The sequence below is a fragment of the Prenolepis imparis genome, unplaced genomic scaffold, assembly GCF_030444845.1.
Source record: "Prenolepis imparis isolate NDT839.2.m4 unplaced genomic scaffold, iyPreImpa1.0 SCAF_1, whole genome shotgun sequence".
NCBI classification, from domain to species: Eukaryota; Metazoa; Arthropoda; class Insecta; order Hymenoptera; family Formicidae; genus Prenolepis; species Prenolepis imparis.
Genome location: NW_028141159.1, coordinates 23199948 through 23223363, shown reverse-complemented (window position 1 = coordinate 23223363; position 23416 = coordinate 23199948). Strand labels below are relative to the sequence as shown.

The window sequence follows — 23416 nt, the reverse complement described above, 5'->3', positions numbered from 1 at the left end:
AAAGAACATTATTGAGGTAAGATATTAATATTTTTACAATGAATATATATTGTAAATAAAAGAATAAACATTTTAGAGGTTTATTTATAATTACACTTTATATTATATTTATAAAATATGTAAAATAAAATGATAAAAATTTATTTATCGGAGATGCAGCCTAAAAATGCTTTTTGCGTCATAAATATATATAATAATATATGAGCATTATAATTTATTAAGAGCGTTTTCCTAATTGTTAACTTTATTTTAGTACTAAAATATTAATATTAAAAAAATTAAAGAAGTGTTTAATTAAACTTTGAAATCAGATATTTTTCAGATATACAAAAATTTCAATTTTGTTTACACAATTTTTATTTATTTAAAAAAAAATCTGTTTTCTTCTTATTTGTATATTTAAATAACATAATGTGTGTAAAAGATGAAAAAAATTGATCTCGTTATTATTTTAAAATTTTGAAAAATTTTATTTCTAATTTCTAATTATTAAATTAGTACTTTTATAATTCTCTCTCTCTCTCTCTCTCTCTTTCTAATCAATATATAGATTTTATAAATAATAAAAATATTAGAAAATTAATTAATATTTAATATAATATAATTTATAAAAATAATAACAATAGAATAATTTTTTATTTAAATTCCGCTTTAGTTTTATAATATTCCTAAATTTTATATGTATAAAAAATATTAATGTATTTCCGTTTTTGCATATATATTGTAATATTCTTGCTAGTTTTACATCAATAAGCTATATTATTATTCATTATGCTTATATGTATAAATATTATAAGAAAGAGCATTTATAAACATTTAAATCTTTTTTATCGGAAAATATAAGAGCGTAGAATAGCGGAGAATATAAAAGCCGTTCAAGGCTTTGAAAATACCCTTTAGAGAAGTAATATCTCGCTAGGTCGCTGAAAAATACAAACACGACTTTTTCCGAAGACAGAGCGCACGTATACATGTTGGACATACAACTGCTTCGTCGCTACGCGTTGAATAATTAAAATGCAATTTACTCGAACAATAGGAAGAGTACTTGGTATTTTTCCGTCCCCGAAAATACCTTCATATTTAAGCCGCAATGAAGTTTTCTTTGTGCATTCTTATCGCAGAGGTGAAAAGTACAGACAACCGTATTTTATTCTGTCTGATTGCACGCTAACACTTCACGTGCATCTTCTTTCTTTTAAAGTTATTTAGATGTATAGTTGAAATTTTATTTGGAATCAGAGGAAAATGATATCAATAAAGAAAATCTTTTTTACACAAAAATATCGCTTTAGAATTTAGAATAATAATTTATTTCCTCCAGTAATAGCATATACAATTTACAAATCACTCTATATATAAATTAAATAAATAAATAAATAATTAATATTAATAAATTAAATAATAAGTCAAAATTAAAAAAAGTATACAATAAATTAAATAAAGTCACACAGTACTTTCAAAAAGCTACATGTTTTATTATTGAAAATAAATTTATTTTTTTTATGTTCTGTATTGTCATATTTCACGTAAAGTCATGTATATTTTTTTTGTGTTTGCTTCGGCTCACGGTTCGCTTATGTCGTCAAATTGAATTGATTTAGAACGCGATCGTGAGATTTCGTGGGTTTTCGGAATCTTAAGGTCTCGCTCTTTAAGATCTATTGAATATATAATCCTCTCGGAGCTGGTGAAAATATCCATTGTTAATCTTACCGTTGCCTCGAACTCTTTCTTTTGACTACTAAAGACGAAACGTTGGCCGCAAAAATTCGAGCAAGAAATAATAAGGTAATAAGTTTTATTAAGTAATATTAAATATTACTTTTTTTCGCGCGTTAAAGTTTGGAAGATTTTTTAATATTCACGTACAATAAATTAGAGAAAAATTATTCTTTAAATCGATAAAAATATCTATAGTCTCATATAAATAATCTCATATAAAAGATATCTATATATTTAAAAGATGAAAGGTTTCTTATCGCTCATAAGTATTTTCTCATCTATCTTTATATATCTTCATGTAATGATAAAAAATATTCAAAAAGATACGACTAATCTTAAAATTTTTAAGTAAGTGTACCTAACATGAAGTCAATAAAGAGAATTTCAAATTTTTTTTTATGAATATATACATATAGATATTTTTATGAACGGTGTATACATAAGATTTATCGAAAATATTATAATTTCGGTAAAAAAAAAAGTACAGCATAAAATTGTCGGTTATTATTTCTATACATTAATTACATTCATTAATTGATTATGTGAATTTGTTCGAGCAACCTCGAAAAAATTTATTGACATTTGAAAGTTATTCGCTTGATGAATAAAAACTCCGATTGAGAAGTATTTTCGAGTTTGTCGATAGGAAGCAGTCAGAGATAGGTCGAAAAGTGCAAAGTATTAATATATAATAAATTGAAAATAAAATATCCGATAACGTAAATCTTTGATGTGCGCACGATGCATTAAATGCAGAATCGAATTTATTATAGATTATTTGCGAAAGCTTTGCAATTTTTTTCTGGGGATAATTAAATTATTTTTTACTTTGCAGAAAGAAAGTAAAGAAAAATGTGCATTAAGTGCATTAAGAAGAATAAATTGAAAAAATAAAAATAATATAATTTATTAGACATATAAAAATGTTATATATGTTTCTAGAGATATATTAAAGATATATTAATAAAAGTTTAATAAAAAATAAAAAATCTAAAAAATATAATATGGTTCTTGATGAAAGAAATCAAATAATTAATTTTTTTTATTATTGATCTTTTTTAATAAGATGTCCTAAAACTTTTGAATTTCTTTTTAAAAGCCAATTCTCTAGTCAATTTGGAGATAATTTTTCCTTAATAAAAATATTGAGACATTGCAATAATTTTCGAGTTATAAGCGATTGAGAAAGAAGTTTTTTGTAAATTCCACTTTATGTATAGTTGAAAAATTAACACAACTACATTCTTTAATTAATATAACATACCTATTATTATATTTTATGATTTCTGTGTAGAAAATATAAAAAAAATCTTTAAGTTTGAATTTTTCAAACCTGAAGATTTATATAATTGAATATATGATTAAATATAACTGTCTGGAGCATAAATTAAAGTTTGAAATATTCAAATATTATTAAAATTTAACTTGCATACAAATGAACATAAGTTAATCTCAAATATAATTTTAATCTTTATTATAATAAATATTAATGTATATTTTTATATTATATTAATAACTGTGCATGCTGTATTAATATAAAAAATTGCGCGTTTGATTACCAAAATAAAATGTATGCAATATCTAATAAAGAGAAAAAATATAATTTTTTTGACCATCTTAACTAAACTACTTTTTTGACTATTTTATCATTAAATAATCTAATTATTAATTTTGTCAACATTGAAATTGAATTAATTGATAACCTATCTCAAGATCGATATATTACTGTTAAAAAAAATTATTTCCATATTAGAAGCAAAGATTAAAAAAAACGTCTAATGTTATTTTAATGTATAATTTGACTGATTTAATTTGCCAAATTTACAGAAGTTACTGTAATATGTAAAGGAAATCTCTTTCTCTACCTTTATACGCTGAATACTAACAGTTCTTCTAAATCAGTTTTATACATCACACGTCGAGGGAGGCCATCATTTTTTGCATGTTCCCAATTTTTGCCATCATGTATCTTTGTAACTAATTGTAAGCCTTAAATTAAAATTCTATTAGAGTAAACTCTACACAGTTGGAAAAATTTGTGTTTTCTTGTTAAAAACGGTCCCCGTTAAAATTTTTGTGTTAAATATTTAACACATTCATGTGTTAATTTAACATATTGCTGTTATGTTAATTGGACTCAAATGTTAAATTATTAAAACAACTAAAAAAAAGTGTAAAAATAACACAATGTATATCTATTTTTAATTTTACACAATAAATATGTTCCGTATTATTAGTGACAAGATTTATCTGTTAAAATTTACAGAAAAAAAATGTTAATTTTACTTTATAATATAAGTGGGGATGATAAAATGTAAAATTAACAATTTTTTTAGTTAATTTTTACATTAAAACTATGTTAATTTAACACAAAATTTATTTTAAGTTTACTTAAAGTTTGCATTTATTTTATGTTAAAATATTAACACAATATTCGTGTCATCATTTAACATATCCGTATTATGTTAAATTAACACAAAAATTTCTGTGGACCGTTTGGGACAGGTGATATTTGTTAAAAACACAAATTTTTCAACTGTGTACCTGAAATTAACCGAAGAATATGATTTTGTTTAAATTTTATTTCCACAAGACTTAGTTTGCGAAAACCCCTTTATTTTCAATCGCTTATAACTCGAAAATTATTGATGCCTCGACATTTTCACTGAGGACAAATCGTCTCCAAATGATCCGAAGAATCTGCCCCTGAAAGGTCAAGTATGAATTTTGGGACACCTTGTATACTTATGTATTGTATTATAGATATTAATGTAAATTTGAGGCTTAAACGTTTAAACTTGAATAGCCAAATCACGCGTATTATGCGATTTTGCATATCAGAAGTCTATAGACACATAGACATTCATAACACGATCGCAAAGGTTGAAGAGCTTTCAGGAAGAGGTGTTAACCGGTAGAGGAGCAGACTACCACGCCCAGTTCGTAAAATTTCATTTCTAACTGATTAAAATCTAATATGGGAATACGCCTACCCTAATATAGGAGTCTGCTAAACTGTGTTGCGATGTGCCATCTCGATCCCTCGTTGTCTCTCACTTCTGCCTTCACAGTTTAGCTTCAACTCGATTTCTCTTCTTTCAATTAAAAATTTGACATTTTTATTATACTCTTTTTTTCCTCTACAGTTAATCTTCTTTTAATAAAATATTTTAATATAATTTTGTTAACAAGTTATATTTTATAGAGATGCTCGGTGTAATTTTCTTCTAAAATAAAACTCGAATTTTACTTATCTTATTAATATTTACTTTTATTAAAATTTACATGCAAAAAGAATTTAATGGAATATTCTTACCCGTGTTGTTTATAGATTTTTTTTTTCGTTGCTCAGCGCATTATTTTGTAGAATATCGTATTACTACTTCGGATCGCGACTTGTTTGTCTCGTTCTATAAACGGTCTAATTATATCAGTACATGTTGACCATGTATTTCCTTGAGCAGAACAAATCGATCGCGTGTCATCTTCATGCCAGCATTGAACGATTTCTCCTCGTGTCGACAAGCTCCGTCTCTTATTCTTATTCTAGTTAGAGATCCCTCGTGATTTCGTTCGCGAAATCATATGATTTCTCTTCCCGCGCGTGATTTGTGTACGTCTGTGTGTGTGTTTGATTGAGTTAAATCTTTAATTCTCTATACCGATACAAGTAATGTAATACTGTTATGTGTCAAAGAGACGATATAGTTAATCTTATACAGTATACAGTGTTCCAAAAGTCAAATATTTCGAAAACGAAGGCTTTTTGAAAAAAAAATGTTTCAAATAAAAGTTATAAGACGTTATATAAGCGCATTAAATAATAATATTAGTGTGACTATAAATAGCATTGTTATAAGGCCATGCAAAATTTATTTTGAAATTTTTTAATGCAAACCCTTAATATTTTTGATTGATTTCTTGTAGTTTGTCTCGAGAGCTTTTCAAAACACTATAATAAAATATTTTTTCATTGAGTGCTTTTCGAATTATAATGCTTGAAATAATTTACAGTATTTTGACATAAAATACAAAATATCTTGTAAAATATTATTTAGTTTTCGATAATCTTACCTTAATACTTTTATGCATAAAATAATTAGACAAATCAATTAATGCGTAAAGAAAACGCATAGTTGTTTTTAAGAAAATGTTTTACAATTTGCAATATATATTTTCTTAAAAACAATTATGCGTTTTCTTTACACCAATTGATTGGTCTCATTATTCTATGCATAAAAGTATTAAGATAAGATTACCGAAAACTAAATGTTTTAGAAGATATTTTGTTTATGTAAAAATCTTTTAAGCTTCTTAATTCGAAAAATACTTAAAGGAAAAAAACTTTATTATAATGTTTTGAAAAGCTCTTAAAATAAGCTACATGAATATGTAATAAAAAATAGGGGAGTTCATTTAAAAATTTCAAAATAAATTTTACGTGACTTTAACAATAATATTTATAGTCATACTAACATTTAAAGCTTTACAACTTTGATTTGAAACATTTTTCTCAAAAAATCTTTGTTTTCGAGATATTTTACTGTTGCAGGACTTTTGAGCCATTCTGTATAAATATCCTTAAGAGACAATCTGTGAATTAGAAGCAAATTCTTTGCATATCACCTTTATTGTTTCTCTTTCCTAATTAGCACAAAAGGTAAGAAAAGTGACAATTTTATTATAAAAATTTTATTTTATGCGCGCTTTGAAAAAGTATGATATTTCTTTTCTTTCTCTCTCTACCTCTCTAAATAATTCATTATATTATAATTATATTATAATTAAATATAAGTTTATTTTTATGTTGGTAAATATTCACTTTGTAATTTATTTTTAAAAAACTTGGTCCATTACGTAATAAATAATGCTAGTCTCTAGAATACAAAAGAAATTATTAACATTATTAGTCAATAATAAAAGTTTTGAGTGCTTAAAAGTAACACTTTTTAAAATCAAAAAGTTTATTATATATTGACGAAAAACAGTAATATAAACATATACTAATTATATAGTAATTATTTATATTAACGGACACACATTTTTCCGATGATTTTGATGTTGATGCATTGTAGAGGAAAGGTATTAACATTTATTTATGTCTTAATATTTATATATTAATAATAATAATTAAAAGAAAGATGAAAATTTTAATATTTATATAAGTACATCTCCAAAACTATATTAGACTATGTCTTAAGAATCTAATATAATTTTTTAGATATACTTGTATAAATAATATTAAAATTTTCATCTTTCTAATTTTATTATTATTCAATTTTATTATTATTATATAATCTAATTTTATTATTATTATATAATATTTATTTATTATTATATAATCTAAATTTATTTTTATTGTTATTTATTTATATCATTATTTGATTATTTCTCTGTATAAATATATATGATAATGCATCGAACATATATTTCAATTAAATGTGTCAAGTTTATTTCAGGCTTACGTGTTTATGTTTCAATTAGATTGAATTCTCTTACTGTTAGGCGTTAATTATATTTGCACTGTTACCATGCATCTTTACGAATTTCTCAGCACCGTATAAATGACAAAGGAAAATTGATAGATTATTTAAATTCCAGCATTATGTCATTCGTTATGTTATAAAACTACAAATTGTCTACGATGTAATTTTTGCGTTTTATTAACGCGCGACTTCAACAATTTAATTTTTATTGCCACTCTGGAAGAAACTCTATACACTCTACGTGTCATCATTCTTAATTACAATCTCTATATTTGCCAATCTTTAGCACGTGTTGCTCCGCTCGTTTCATTACAAATATTTTTGAAGCTTGAGCGCTTCCGGCATGAAAATACGTGGCGTGCTTTTTAAATAAAGGTCTGATTGGACATTAAAAACAAAGGACACAAAAAAAGAGAGAAAACTTTTGTTACTTTTATTACTGGTACAACACTTGTACGTATCTACTTTATTTTCCTACGTAAGTCATCATTTTTCTTTTTCTCAATAAAAAATCTTATTTCTCGGTTCCAAAAGTACTTAGAAAAAAAATTATAACTAGAAAAATATATTCAAAAAAGGATGAAGGAATGGGTTAATAAGAGTCGGTGCGTCGGAAATAAGAACGCAAAAGTTCGTACACTTATCTTTATTTCTTTAGAACGTTCCTTTCTTTGGACCATCTTCAGCTTAACGTGTGATACAAATAATGTATGTTATAATACTGACAGTCGTTAGATCATAAATTGATTATAAGTGTAGAGTATAGGCGGTCATAAAAGTGATTTATAATGTAAACGCAATAATGAACGCTGTCGGGTCACAACAGACCATAAACGAGAGAATCCGAACACTATAAATTTAAAAACAAACTTATGTTTAAAAAATTATTAATTAAAAAAAAACAATATAAATTTATAAAATTATCTTTATCTTTATCGTTTTAGATGCAGATATAAATAATAAAAATATGTATTATTTATATCTGCATCTAAGATAAAAAAAGTGTTTTTATTTTTATATATAAAATAGAAAGTAAAGTAAAATGTTGTAAAAATAGATACAAAAAAACTCGTGAAGAATCTCTACACAATCATGTGTTTTTTAAAACATGTTTTTTTTTTAGAAGTTACGTATAATCATTCTCATTTCTTTTTAGATCTTTCAGATTTTCTATTATAACATTTATAGAAAATAGAAAACGAAGTAAAATGTCAGAAAATTGGAAACACTTGTAAAGAATTATTTTACACATCGTGTATTTTTTAAAACTTTTTTTATGTAGGATGGAATTTATTTGATCATTTTCATTTTTTTTTTTAAATTGGAAATGTGATTGTTTGTGGATTTGTTATGAGATTATCTACAGTCTTTTATCTACTTATTTTCGTTTTAAACTACACAACGTTTTCGTTTTTAACACAAGTCTATTGTGTCTATGATTTTATTTTATTTTGTTTTGTGTCCAGAACATTTATTTAGTCAAAACTCAATATCTGCAATTCAAGGAATTTTTAAGTTAAAAATTTATTTGTTTCAAAGTAGTTGCAACTCATTTATTAGATCTCACTTGATTTTTTTCTCTTAAAATTTAAAGTTATTGAGATATAGAGTAACGATGAAAAAAAACATGATGTTCAAGAATATAAATATTTATCAACATATATTTTTGAAAATATTGCGAATTTTGCAAAATATTACGTACAAATTTTTAATTTTTTAGACAATAATTATATTTCAAGATAATCAAGTCTCAGAGGCTATTTAATATACATAAAAAAATAATTTTCAAATAAAATAGCCGATTATTTAAAAATTAGCTTTAAATATAAGATAAACTTGTGCAATTTTATTTTTAAATAAAAGGCAACAGAAAGACAATATTTTTTTTAAACAACAAAAACGAATATCTTAAATATAGCAATATAACTATTTGAATAGTAATCCAAACAAATCTTTGCGTTTTTGCAGACAATGTATACATCGATCATCGAGAAGCAACAAGTGATGTTGCTGTTTCTGACAGAGATTCTTTTAATTGTTCTACTTGGGACGATGATGACGTATGGCCCGGAAGCAAATTCTAATTTGCTAAAAAATCACACTGGTCAGTATACAATACATATATATATATATATATATATATATATATATATATTTTATATTTCTTATATTATAGAGACAGTTTATAATCTACAGAATACTTTAATTTCTTTAAAAAAAAAAAATAAAATTACGATCGAATATTATTATTATTATTATTACTAGTTGCAAAGTACGGAATGTAGTTATTATCAATTAAAAGATACTTTGAATGAGCAATCAATCTCTATATATTTATTACTGTTGTATCTTAACAAAAATATTAAATTTGCAGGTTTTACCGACAAACATAAACAAACGATGAAGAAACCAGAAGATCCATTGCGGATTTATCCGAGTAAGTTTATTAAAGTTCAATCATTTATTAACTGGTTTAAAGGTGTAAAGTAATTTTTTTTTTAAATGCATTTACTTTTTCAGAAGCAATTTTTTCAAAGTAGGTTAATTGAGCGCAATATTACAATTAAGCAACAAGTGACAAAATTTTAAAACTTTATTTAAAAATTAAAATATTTCTGTTTTAAAAACAATAAATACACCATAAAAAATTAATAGTTTAATTTACTTGTAAAATAATAATTTATAAAAAATAAATTTGACTTCTTTCTACTTTTATAATAGTAATCTCAAAGTGCTAATTATAAATAATATAACAACTTAATATAATTGCAAAAAACATCCTTGTAGTTAATATACAACTTTTAAAATCAGTTTATCAGTTTTTAAAATTTTAATATTAAAAAAATGTATCTGATTTATATATAAACTATAAAAAATCATAAATCACTTAGCTTTAATTATAAATTAGATACACAAAATTACGAATGTATTTAACAAAAGAAGAAAAGCTGATACGAAAAGACTGAAATCAAAGGGTGGTATAGAACTTTGAGACAGTTCGAGGAGGAAAAAGAGCAAGATCGCATTATTGCTTATTTTATAAAGAACAATACGTGCATCCATCAAAGACTAGATTATGTATAATGTGTGCAAATTATGAGCAATGTTATTTTATATATATCATATCTTCTTTTCTCCTTCTTAATTCTACAACGTTTATCCAAAACATTTTTTCGTATCTTCTTTAATTTTTGGAAATATTTGTCTCAAGTCTACTTAAAAAGAGACACCGTATATAAAACAATGTTTCAAACAAAAGTTTTATGAAAATATAATATTTTTCAAAATATCTCTTGCTTTACACACTTTACTTATTTTAGAAATTTTGAATATCTTATTTATTAACTGGTTTAACACAGAAGTTAAAATACGTTTGACACTGAATTCATTTATATACAATTATATTATTATATCTTATTATATTATTATTATATCTTATTATATTATTATATATATTATATATATTATTAATAATATTATTAAATCAAATTAACAATATATATATATATATATATATATATATAATCAAAATAAAACTTAATTCTAATATTATTATATTTTCCAAAATATATATTTATATATTCGAAATACTTTTTAATATAATATATCTCATAATTTCGATGATATTCGATCGAAATCGCATATATCAAATTATTTCTAAAGAATTATTTTGTTTCAATCTTTAATAAATACGAGAAAACATTGATAAAAAAATACGTGATTCTTATTTTAAGTTGCTATATGTCTCATATACAAAGTCTGTCACAAAATCGGAGAGGGATATTTCTATACATGTTTTATTGTTTGTAAAAAACTTTCAAGAAAGAAGCTTGCAATTTTTTAAATAACTTAACCTGTATGTATGATATATATATTTATATATATATCCGTGTCAGCTCCCAATGTGCGTCACAATCGCACAAAAGAAATAATAAAAAAAAAAAAAAAACACATTGTCAGCACATGAAAGACAGAGTTACGACCCCCAATGTCTTGACCTTTTCTATATTTTGAACAGATTGCCGATCACTATCTTTTGTGCATTCGAAAAATTTCAGTTGTGTTAGTCATCAGAGACAGTACATCTTTGGCATTTGTCGGCAAATGTTGCCGTTCCGAACGAATTTAACTTTGAAAGTTAACCATATTTTTTTGGCAAACTCGGTATATAACTTATTCAGGTGTATAACTCGATATAGCGTCACGTGATCTTCATTTTAAGACTAGGCGATGCAAGAAGTTTGCAAATCGAATTTTATTAAATACGAGTAAAATTAAAAGTCTTTATATCACAGTTGAAAAATTTGTGTTAAATTTAACAAATATCACATGTCCCAAACGGTCCACAGAAATTTTTGTGTTAATTTAACATAATACGGATATGTTAAATGATGACACGAATATTGTGTTAATATTTTAACATAAAATAAATGCAAACTTCAAGTAAACTTGAAATAAATTTTGTGTTAAATTAACATAGTTTTAATGTGAAAATTAACTTAAAAAATTGTTAATTTTACATTTTATCATCCCCACTTATATTATAAAGTAAAATTAACATTTTTTTTGTGTAAATTTTAACAGATAAATCTTGTCACTAATAATATCGAACATATTTATTGTGTAAAATTAAAAGTAAATACACATTGTGTTATTTTTACACTTTTTTTCAGTTATTTTAATAATTTAACATTTGAGTTCAATTAACACAGCAGCAATATGTTAATTTAACACATGAATGTGTTAAATATTTAACACAAAAATTTTAACGGGGACCGTTTCTAACAAGAAAATACAAATTTTCCAACTGTGTAATATTAAAAAAAAGAAAAATATGTGAAAAAAATTGTTTTCCAAACAATAAATGTGTCTCGCGAGTCCGATGACTATGTTGATTAATTTGAGCATAATATATTAGTTACTTGTGTATACTAATTATTTCCTATCTTTATATTTTATAAAGTAAATTTTTTTATTGTATAATAAATACATTAATTTAATTTTATTATATTATAATATTATATTATATTATAATATTATATTATATTATAATATTATATTATATTATAATTATTATATTATAATAAAGCCATTCGCGATTATGCATTCTTTTTGTAGAAATGAAATATTTTCTTCGTCTTAGATCAGGCGATTTCACATCAAGTTTATTGTACGTGTGAATGCCCGGAAATTAATATTAGATTTAAACTAAAACACAGAACAAATCGGATAAGTATTCATTAAAAAAAATGTCATGTAACGGCAATAATAAATTTTGAAGAAATCACATTGATCGAGTACGATATGGTACGACGCACAATGTTTCATTGGTGGATGTGCGACGGTCTGATGCATGCGATTATGCTTCTGTTTATCGAGGGCATTTTAATGTGCGCTTTTTTTGCTACGTATTACGCCCGAAAGGCGGATGCCGCCATTCGAGAGAATAGCGTCGCACCTCATTTGAATGGAGAATCAAATTCTCTGCCGTACTCGTATACATGTAAGTTTAAAATGTTTTAAAAAAAAGAGTGAGTAAAAAAAGTGTTAACTCAACCCGCCTCCTCAAAAAATTATTATAGAGATTCAATATTAGATTATTAAAGTATATCATGTATTCTTTGATACAGGATATCCATAAAGTCTGTCGCTCAAAATTATGAGAAACCGTGAAATACGTGCTTGATCAAATGGAACCCCTCATATTGTATTATATCGTTTGAAAGGGCATAAAGAAGGAAAATTTTTGGCGTAAACAAGAATTCGACCCATTCAGGAATTATTTAGGGTTAAAATTCCCCAAAAAGGCCAATTTCAAAAAATCATTATTATTTGGAAAATCCTAAAAAAATATTTGAGATGTGAAAGTGTTCGTCTTTTTAAGTCCATTCCATAAAAAATTCAGACTTGACCTTGAGGTTTTTTTTTCAGTTTAAAAAAATATAAGTAACTTGTTAAATTCATGTCTAGCTTGCAACATTCTCGAAATAGCTTTATGATTATGAAACGAAATAAACATGAAGCAAACAAGCATAATGCGTTCTTTAATTAAGAATTCTCTTTAAAAGAATTTAAAAAAAGAGAGCTTGTAACCAGGGATCGGCATTCGATTATTTTTAGTAATATTTTCAGCTTTGATTAACGATAACATGATTAATCAGTAATCAAATTCGAAAATTATTTGACTATTCAATTGATCAGTAATCAATGTCAGAAGTTATTTGATTACTCGAAAATCAAAGTCGAAAATTATTTGATTACAGTAATCAAACCTAAAAATTTTTTAATTACTTTTTCATCACTGAGGGTCAGATGTTTCTTGATTAATTAGTTAATTAATAATCAAACCTAAAGCAGCAATTACACGCAGAAAAAAGGATTGAATGAAATATTTCTGTGATAAAATTAGTTGAATTGGATTTTTTTAATTACAATATCAAGTATTTTTTATATTTTACGTGCTCTTAAAAATACAGTTTGCTTTTTACAGCACTCTTTTTTCAAAGTTTTGTCATTTGTCAGACGATTAAATTTCGAAAACTTTTAGGTTTGATTATTGTAATCAAATAATTTTCGACTTTGATTACTAATTAATCGAGTAATCAAGTAATTTTCGACTTTGATTACTGATTAATCGAGTAATCAAATAACTTTCGATTTTGATTATTAATTAATCGAGTAATCAAATAACTTTCGACTTTGATTACTAATTACTCGAATAATCACATAATATTTTTTCTGATAAATAATTAATTAAATAATCAAGTAATATATATTAATTTATTATTAATTTTTTGCCAATTTCTGTTTGTAATAAGCTTTCTTTTTTTATATTCATTCCTATCTAACTTACTAAAATGACACAGTGTATCAAGACGTCCACGTGATGATTTGGATCGGCTTTGGCTTCCTAATGACATTTTTAAAGCGATATGGTCAAAGCGCTGTAGGCTTGACTTTCCTTATTGGTGCGATACTCGTCCAAGTGGCTCTAATCTGCGACGGCGTGATGCAAATGACATTGGGCAGCAAAGCTTATCTTTCTTTAGAAAGGTATCATATTTTAATATTTTAATATTTCATGTTTTAATCCATGTTGAATATTTAAATAAAATAAGATAAATATATATGTATATGCTAACAAAGGAAACCTCGTAAACTCGAAGATTCTGATTTTGATGAAACTTTACACACACACGTAGGGGGGAATAGATGAATTTAGAAATTTTTAGCTATAATTTAAAACGATTATAAGGGGTAAAATCATCCTTCATATGTAGAACAACTTTTTGCTGTTCTAAAAAAATATTCGAGATATTAATAAATGTTATATAGAAAAATTTCATTATAAAGAACATCTCTAAATTATATTAATAAGATTTTGTGTGAAAAAACAATTTTTTCAATAATTTAAAAAATATTTTTTAAAATTATTAAAAAATTCTTTTTATTAATATGATTAAAAATAGATGTTCTTACTATAAAACTTTTGTATAAAACATTTTTTGATATCTCGAATACTTTTCGAGATATATCGGGATGAGTAAAAAGCCGCTTAACATATGAAAGGTGCTTTCATCCCTTAAAATCGCTTTTAGGTCGTAACTAAAAATTTCTAAATTCATCTATTTAGCTTCTCTACGTGTGTGTAAATGTAAAGTTTCATCAAAATCAGAATTTTCGAGTTTGCAAGGTTTCTTATTAATGGGGATGTGTAAATATTAACTTTTTCTTATCAATATAAAGAACTTAAATATTGTTAAAAATAAAGAAGAGTCTAAAATAAATGTACACAATTTGGGGAAACGAGTTAATTGAAAACCATGCATTGATAATAATTAATGTGCAATTTTGTTCTTCAGATATGATTTATTAGTTTTTTTATAGTAATTTTTATTTCAATCGCGAGTTTTTCTTTGTCGCTAACTCAATTATATATTGTTTACAAGGTCATTATTTATTATTTCTACAAGCAAAGCATCGTTATGGAATTTTTGTAATGGCGCATTCCTTCGACAAGGCACGAATATTAAAAGCAATTTCTTTCTGTTCAGTTTTTTTTATTAATTTATGATATTCATCATTAATGTTACGATTGTTATTGATTTTTATTTCATCTCATATAATTCTTCTTTATGTAAAATTTTTCAGTCTTCTTGATGCCGATGTTGCTGTTGCTACACCGCTTATTTCTATGGGTGTAATCCTAGGTAAAGTGACCTACATGCAACTAGTATTTATGGGAATAGTGGAACTGGTCATGTTTACCATCAACAAGTATATAGGGGAGAATTTATTTATGGTAAGTTTATCTCTAGTTTTAGCCATTCGTAATTATTTACAAAGACATATGTATAATATTCATTATTTATATATTGTTTCTCGCCTTTATCAAAATATATAATGTTCTTTAGTAAAAATATTATCCTAAAAAAGTAAATAGTAGTATTTATATAAGTGATATACACAAAAAAAAGTATAAATTTATCTTCAACGCTCTTAATGATATGAGAAATGCTTAATATGCGCTAAAGATAAAGTTTATGAGATGCCAATATACGATCTAATTAATATAAATATATTATATTTTTATATATTGATAAAATATAATAAATATTAATAAATACACTTATTTATGTATATTACACATAAATATACATAAAATATATATACATATATATTTTAAAAATTTTTATAGGCCGTCGACGCTGGTGGTAGTATGTTTGTTCATGTGTTTGGTGCATACTTTGGATTAGCTATCAGCTTTGTATTTGGAATGAAGGATCGACCAAAAGAAGATGAACTCGAGGGATCATCTTATCAATCAGATATATTCGCCATGATCGGTATGTGCTATATAAGTTACCAATTTTTTCGTGTATTAACTAACTATTGGATTAATCTAAAGTGTCCTGATATTTTTTAAATAAATTTTTATGAAAAATTCACAATTTTGAAATTATTCTAATTTAATGCATAATTGGTTCTGTATTTTCTTAAGATATTTTCTTAAATTTCTTTGTGTGTGTTTACTATTTTTTAAAATTAAATTAACATCACACAGATGATTATAAATATTAATCTAAAGTATGGTTATTATTTTCAGTTTTTTTTCATTTCAATAGTTAAACAAAATTGCAAAGTTATTTAATTCTCGATAATAATGAAAATTAGACAATTTACTAAATGCTTAATAATATTTAAACTGCATTTTAAATATTTATTTGGATTTTCAAAAGAATTACATTCCTGATAAATATACTGATGTTCTATTTTAAAGATCACATTCAAATATCTCGAAAAAAACATTTTCAAAAAAGTGTTTTACTAAAGTTTCTTACTTTTTAGAGAGAAAAAGCTATGTTACATTTGACTTTGGATTATAATGTAAAGGTCATCTTGAAATTTGTTAAATAAAAACTTTTATTACATATTCTTATAGCTGATATCAAAACGTTTACAAAACACTATTTGAGGATTCCATTTAAATAAAAATTCCCTAACAAAAGCTATTCAAAATATATATTTACAATATTAAAGTTAGACAAAATGTATTATGAAGAAGTTATTACGGACGGATTTATATCTTTTTATGTGCGTATCATTTCTTGATTTATTAGAACAATTTAAGTCAAGAAATGATACATACATAAACGCAGATGTAAGTCCGTTCTATAATAATCTTCTTGCGAAACACTTTGAGTAACACACGCTAATGTCGACAATACTTTAATCTTATTGGCTTATATAACTCAGGGACTTTATAGTTAAAGCAGTTCTCTAAATAGCGTTTTGTATACGTGACATTTAGCTAGAAGAATATGCAATAAAAACGAGGCTTTTTATTCAACACAAAATTCAAAATGACCTTGACATGATTTTTACATCATCGACTGGCATAATAATTTTTTTTTCCTTAAAAACCAAACAACTCTTGTCTGAAATATTTTTTTTGAAAAATACGCTTTCCAAGTATTTGAATGTCCTTCCAAATACATATATATATATATATATATATATATATATATATAAATAACTCTATACACAACATATAAACGATTGAAACTCTTAAAGTCATTCATAAACGGCTAATTTTTTAAGTGTTTTACAATATTTTTATTTTTTAAACCCTATATCTTTTCTATTTGTTGTAAAAAGAAACTTTTTATGTACTTGACATGTGTGTTTCTTGAATGGATTCTTTTAGACTCTTTCATATTTTGAGAAAAACGCAAAACATAATTAATAGGATTTTAAGGCTCCTGGGTGCTCACCGCGGCCATATTGGAATCGTGACGTCAGAGGCGAGAAATAACACGTTGAGATTTCTTAGATGCCATTTCTAAATAAAAACATATTTGCATAAAATAACACTTAAGATCTCTTTAATACACTTCTAAAAAACGCCGAAAACTATTCTTTTTCCTTGATAGTCAATCAACAACCGTAAAATGATCGAGATATCAGACTTTGACATGCGGAATGACTGCGCATGTGCAAAGACCAGACGGACTGGGCCTCGTAATATTACATTTTACAGCTGTTGATTGATTATAAAGGGAAAAGGATAGTTTTCGGCATTTTTTAGAAGTGTATTAAAGAGATTTTAAGTGTTATTTTATGCAAATATGTTTTTATTTAGAAATGGCATCTAAAAAATTTTAGCGTGTGTTTTCTCGCCTCTGACGTCACGATTCCGACATGGTCGACAAGGTACCAGGAGCCTTAACAATCAATCACTATTTTTCAGGTACGATGTTCTTATGGCTATTTTGGCCGTCATTTAACAGCGGCGGATTGAAAGGAGACGATCAACAGCGAGCTATAATCAACACTTTGCTATCGATATCTGCTAGTTGCGTTATCGCCTTTGCCATATCCGCATTTGTTTCCAAAGACAACAAATTCAATATGGTGCACGTGCAAAATTCGACTTTGGCTGGTGGTGTAGCTATCGGTACAGCTGCAGGTATGTTAATCAATGAGGGATGACCGTCAAAAATCGCCCTTGATGTCTTATTTCATTCACGAAACAAGATATTTTATTTATATATTTTATTTAATTGCAAAAACGTTGCGGGAATAGGTAATTCTTTTGTTTCTCATCGATATGTTGGCTTTTCTTTTTTATAGAGTTTATATTCTAATATTATCATAATGATTTATCTACATTTTTAATTGACTGCACGATTAAAATCAACATTTTTGGATACATTTTTTTCTGGAGATATATTTGATATTACTTCACTTTTTACTCTATACGACTTGAATTTAAACTTCAGTCCTTATATTGATCAGTACAGTATTTTGATATGGACAAGAAAGAAGTGGAAAGAAATGCATTATGAATTCGACTTTTAGCAGATTTGCAGATCATTTTTTTTTCATTTATATACACAAAATCGCTTGTAACTTTGTCATTATCTGATTATCTCTCGATGTTATATTAAAAATTTGAATATTATATTTTTTTTAGTTGACGAAGCAGTAATAAGTGTAAAAACATCTCGGATATTGTTCATTGTTAGCACACTTTATTATTTTAAAACAAAAAATCCAAATATTGCTCTCTGAAGTCACTATTGATTTTATTTGTTCTAAGAAGCTAGAATTTTTGAATTTATGCAATGTTCTTTTTTTTAGGAATGCAAAACTATACAAAACTAAAAAAATTATATTTAATTAATATATAAACACATAATATTATTTGTTTTTTTTATATACTATATCATATTTTTTATATAAGAAATTCAAATGGCTTTAGGCGAAAGATTGTTATAAAATACTTGTTCAAGAAACAAGTGCAATAATGTTTTTTATTAGTACTATTTTGTCCTTTAAGAGTTAAACATGTCTTTTTCTAATCCTATATAATCTTCTTTTTTTAATGCACAGGTATGATGTGTGAACCAGTGGGTGCTTTGATTATCGGCGCTTTATCCGGCTTTATTAGTGTACTGGGATACAAATACCTTACGGTAATTATGATTATTAACATGCAATGGGAGAAATTAGGAATAAAGAAAAGTATCAAAAAAGAAATCGAGCGGTTGAGAGAAATACAGTACAAATAAAGAAAATAGCTTTAGGAAAAGATATTTTGAAAATAGTAACAACATATAATAAGAAAAGAATAACTGAAAAAAAATCAAAGATTTATAATATTTGAAGATAATATTTGAAGATAAATTTAATAATTATTTAAATAATCATTTATATCTTATTTCAGCATTAAAAAATCTGCTTCTATTAAATTTCCTTCATTATCTTCAAATATTAAAAATCAAGATTTATAATATTTGAAGATAATGAAGGAAATTTAATAGAAGCAGATTTTTTAATGCTGAAATAAGATATAAATGATTATTTAAATAATTATTTGAGGGGAATGATTAAAACAAGAGAGGGTAGTAAAAACATAAAGGACAAGAAATCTCTGAAAAAAGAGAAGAGATGAAGTATTTTTTAAATCAAAATATAAACAGAGGATAGGGAATAAATTTATAAAATTTAAGAAAATAAAATCAGGATTTTTAAAATTATTGCGAAATTCAGATGTGGAGACGGAGAACTCTGTAATAAATTTTAGCGTGTGCAGGTATAGAATGTGTGTAGGATATTGTCAGAGTGAAGCTCGAAACTTTCGAGTACTTAGTAACAAATTGTATCGCAGAGATAAGGAAAAGTACAAGTATGAATCAACTATTAAGGGAGAAGGGAGAAGGAATCAACAGGATGAAGAAAATTATATAAGGACAAAAGGGGGGGGGGGAGAGAGAGAGAGAGAGAGATAAACAAAATAAGGGTAGATTTAAATAGGAAATAAAATATAATTTTAAAGATAATATTTTAAATTTTACTGCAATGTAATTAAGTTATCAAATCAAAGTTTTTAGATAAGGAATTAAATTAGATTTTATGTCAAATATAATTTTACACTCGTGTCATTATTACACTTTTGTAAAGTTTATTAAAACTTTTTATTAAAACCCTTTTCTTTTAAAGCCGATAGGCAAGAAAGTATACCTATTTTTATATATTCTTCTTTTGCAATAGTTATTACTTATAAAAGAATCATCAAAACGCTTTTCTGCTTGCAATTATCCCATCTAATATCTTAAGTATATTTATTCTTAAATTCAATTTTATTAATTACACAATATGCATTTATTAATTCAGCTTTACTGTAAACATAGATGAAATTTTTATAATGAAAAAGAAGGATTTCTGTTTTCAAACTCAATCTCATGAATTAAGAATGAATGCTTTCAACCTAGATCTGTGTTACTTGCCAAATGCTGACGTGATTTATGTAATTTTTTTAGCTTAATATATATCTCAAGCTTCATAAATGATGTAAAATTATTCTGATCAAGCGAACAAAAATAATTGAATAATTATTATTATTTTATATAATTAGATAGCTTAATTAAATTTAAAAATCCTATTTCTTTTTTACTATTTTTAACGATATTAACTGCCATGTTTTATTTACCGTAACAAAAAATACATTATACTCTGATTATAAAATATTAACATAGTCGATCAAATTAGTAATTTTTAATAGTGTTGCCAGACTTGATACAAATATATTAATTTAAATAGCACTAAAAATATAGCACTGAAATAAATTAATCTTACCGTACAAAATTCTTACACAAAAATTCCATAATAATTATTTCTTCATATTTCTTTTGTATTTTCAAACCAAAGAGATATTTAATTTTTTTTTTTAATGAGTCATTCTATGTATTAAATTTTTGTTTTTTTACAGCCAATTATACAGAAACGACTTCGAATCCATGACACTTGCGGGGTGCACAATTTGCATGGGATGCCAGGCGTGTTGGCTGGACTTTTCGGCGCATTTATGGCAGCCTTGGCCTCGGAAGATTCTTACGATTACTCTCTATACGAAGTATGTAACTCTGTTGTCACGAATTAATCATTCGATCATTTAATGATTTTTCTCGTTTCAATTAATTTCTATTTACATTGACGCGTGGAATAGTAAATATATTTCTATTAAAATTTTTAGCGAATATATTTCATCTAACCGCAAAACAATATAAAACTCTGAATATTTAAATATAAATAATTATAAAAAGTGAGAAGTTAATTAAGAATCAAGCGCATCTCATAGATTAATAATTGCCAAATAATTCTATTTGTCAATAGAAGATGCAAAATAAATATTGCATGCAAAAAAAATATTATATGTATGTATAAAAATGCGCATTTTAATTCTAGTCTTGTCTTTGTGGCCTTGTTTCTCCTTAAGGCTCCTGGGTGCTCACCGCGGCCATATTGGAATCGTGACGTCAGAGGCGAGAAATAACACGTTGAGATTTTTTAGATGCCATTTCTAAATAAAAACATATTTGCATAAAATAACACTTAAGATCTCTTTAATACACTTCTAAAAAACGCCGAAAACTATTCTTTCCCCTTGACAGTCAATCAACAACCGTAAAATGATCGAGATATCAGACTTTGACATGCGGAATGACTGCGCATGTGCAAAGACCAGACGGACTGAGCCTCATAATATTACATTTTACAGTTGTTGATTGATTATAAAGGGAAAAGGATAGTTTTCAGCGTTTTTTAGAAGTGTATTAAAGAGATTTTAAGTGTTATTTTATGCAAATGTTTTTATTTAGAAATTGGCATCTAAAACTTTTTAGCGTGTGTTTTCTCGCCTCTGACGTCACGATTCCGACATGGTCGACAAGGTACCAGGAGCCATAAGTATACGCGGTTGGGTAGCAAATTTTTGAAAATTAACAAGGAACGTCTTTACTAAATATCTTCTATTATATTTTTTTATTACGACAAATTATATTTTATGACGATCTTTAATGATATTGATCAACAGATCTTTCCTGCGCGAGCGCCAAGTTCGGCGGGAAAACTCGACGAGATGAGGGACATTTATGGGATATCAGCAGGATTTGATAGGACAGCTCATCAGCAAGCAGGATATCAATTACTGTCGTTAGTGGTCACTCTTGGAATCTCCGTCGTATCTGGATTAGTAACTGGTACTTTCAATCAATTTCTACGTCATACATTGAAAAATCTGAAAGAAAAACTAACTTTTTAATTTTGTTACAAATCTATATAAGCTTTTGATTGTTGGCAACTATATATTGGATTATTTTCTGAGAATTGAAAAATTGCATACATTTTCTTCTTGTATTATAAAATTCGAAATAAATCAATTTTATTTATATGTCATTCATGGCATCTTGTCATCTCGTGCTAATTAAGTATATAAAAAATCTAATCTAATTAAGTATATAAAAAAATGTTAGTTATCCTTTATTAATGTATAAACGTTTAATTCAAACTATCCAATCAGTCAAGTTTGTTCTGCAAAATGTTTGCTACAAATTTAATGTCTGCTAATTTCGATTATATCGACAGGCTATCAGCAGAACTGTAACATAGCTTGTTATATAATCTGACGTCTGGCTTTCATTAATCTATTTCCTATCTGAATTTTGAATCGATGTCAGAGCGTTTTCGTTATGTTATTCATTAATTTTGAACAACATATCTATTTGACATATAGTATATATATATATATATATATATATATAATAACGTATGTATATATAATTTTTAATCAGGTTTACTTCTACGTACGAAAAAGTGCGGTTGGGTCAGCGATAAACAGAGATTTGACGATAAGTATGTTTGGGAATTGGGAGAAGAATCTCAGGACGAATCATCCGGGAAAATACGAAAAGATAACACTCGTGCCAACGATCAAATAGTGATGGGACATATTTAATATATGGATAACTCCTGAATTATTTAAACTCGCATGTAAGTATTATTAATCAATATAACGCTACATTTTTTGATTCTATTCTAAATTCTTTAATGACTTTCCTTTTGATTCTATTTATATTTTCCAAAACTTTATTGCAGATAATTATAGAAAAACCTTGTTATTTTATGGAATCAAATATATATAATTCCATCAAATATAAAAAATGTGCAAAATCAATAAGAAAATATAATAGGAGTTTTATCGATAAAATAAATTTATCTCGTTTGTAAAATAGTTTTACACAAAAAATATTGTTACAAAATATTTCTTGATTAGAATATGTATAATATATTTCCTTTGCATTAAAATATTAAAACATGTTGAATAAAACTAGTTAATGAATTTATTACGTAACAATTATGTA

General features: G+C 25.6%; 1 protein-coding gene across 6 annotated transcripts; it reads left to right on the top strand.

Annotated features, from left to right (window-relative positions):
* Positions 1-1724: 1724 nt before the first annotated feature.
* Rh50 (Rhesus blood group-associated glycoprotein Rh50) lies at positions 1725-23355 on the top strand. Of its 6 annotated transcripts, none has more exons than XM_083039019.1 (13): positions 5189-5395; positions 6278-6385; positions 9180-9315; positions 9586-9648; positions 14078-14264; positions 15363-15513; positions 15910-16057; positions 17962-18180; positions 19107-19189; positions 20986-21129; positions 22090-22255; positions 22847-23045; positions 23151-23343. In XM_083039019.1, the coding sequence occupies exons 3-12, from the start codon at positions 9183-9185 to the stop codon at positions 23008-23010; spliced, it is 1458 nt and encodes a 485-aa protein (XP_082895145.1). In that variant the 5' UTR covers positions 5189-5395; positions 6278-6385; positions 9180-9182; the 3' UTR covers positions 23011-23045; positions 23151-23343. The 6 variants fall into 6 exon arrangements, with proteins under 6 accessions (XP_082895181.1, XP_082895145.1, XP_082895161.1 ...); XM_083039035.1 differs by having other exon boundaries at positions 6261-6385; XM_083039028.1 differs by having other exon boundaries at positions 5189-5400.
* Positions 23356-23416: the final 61 nt, after the last annotated feature.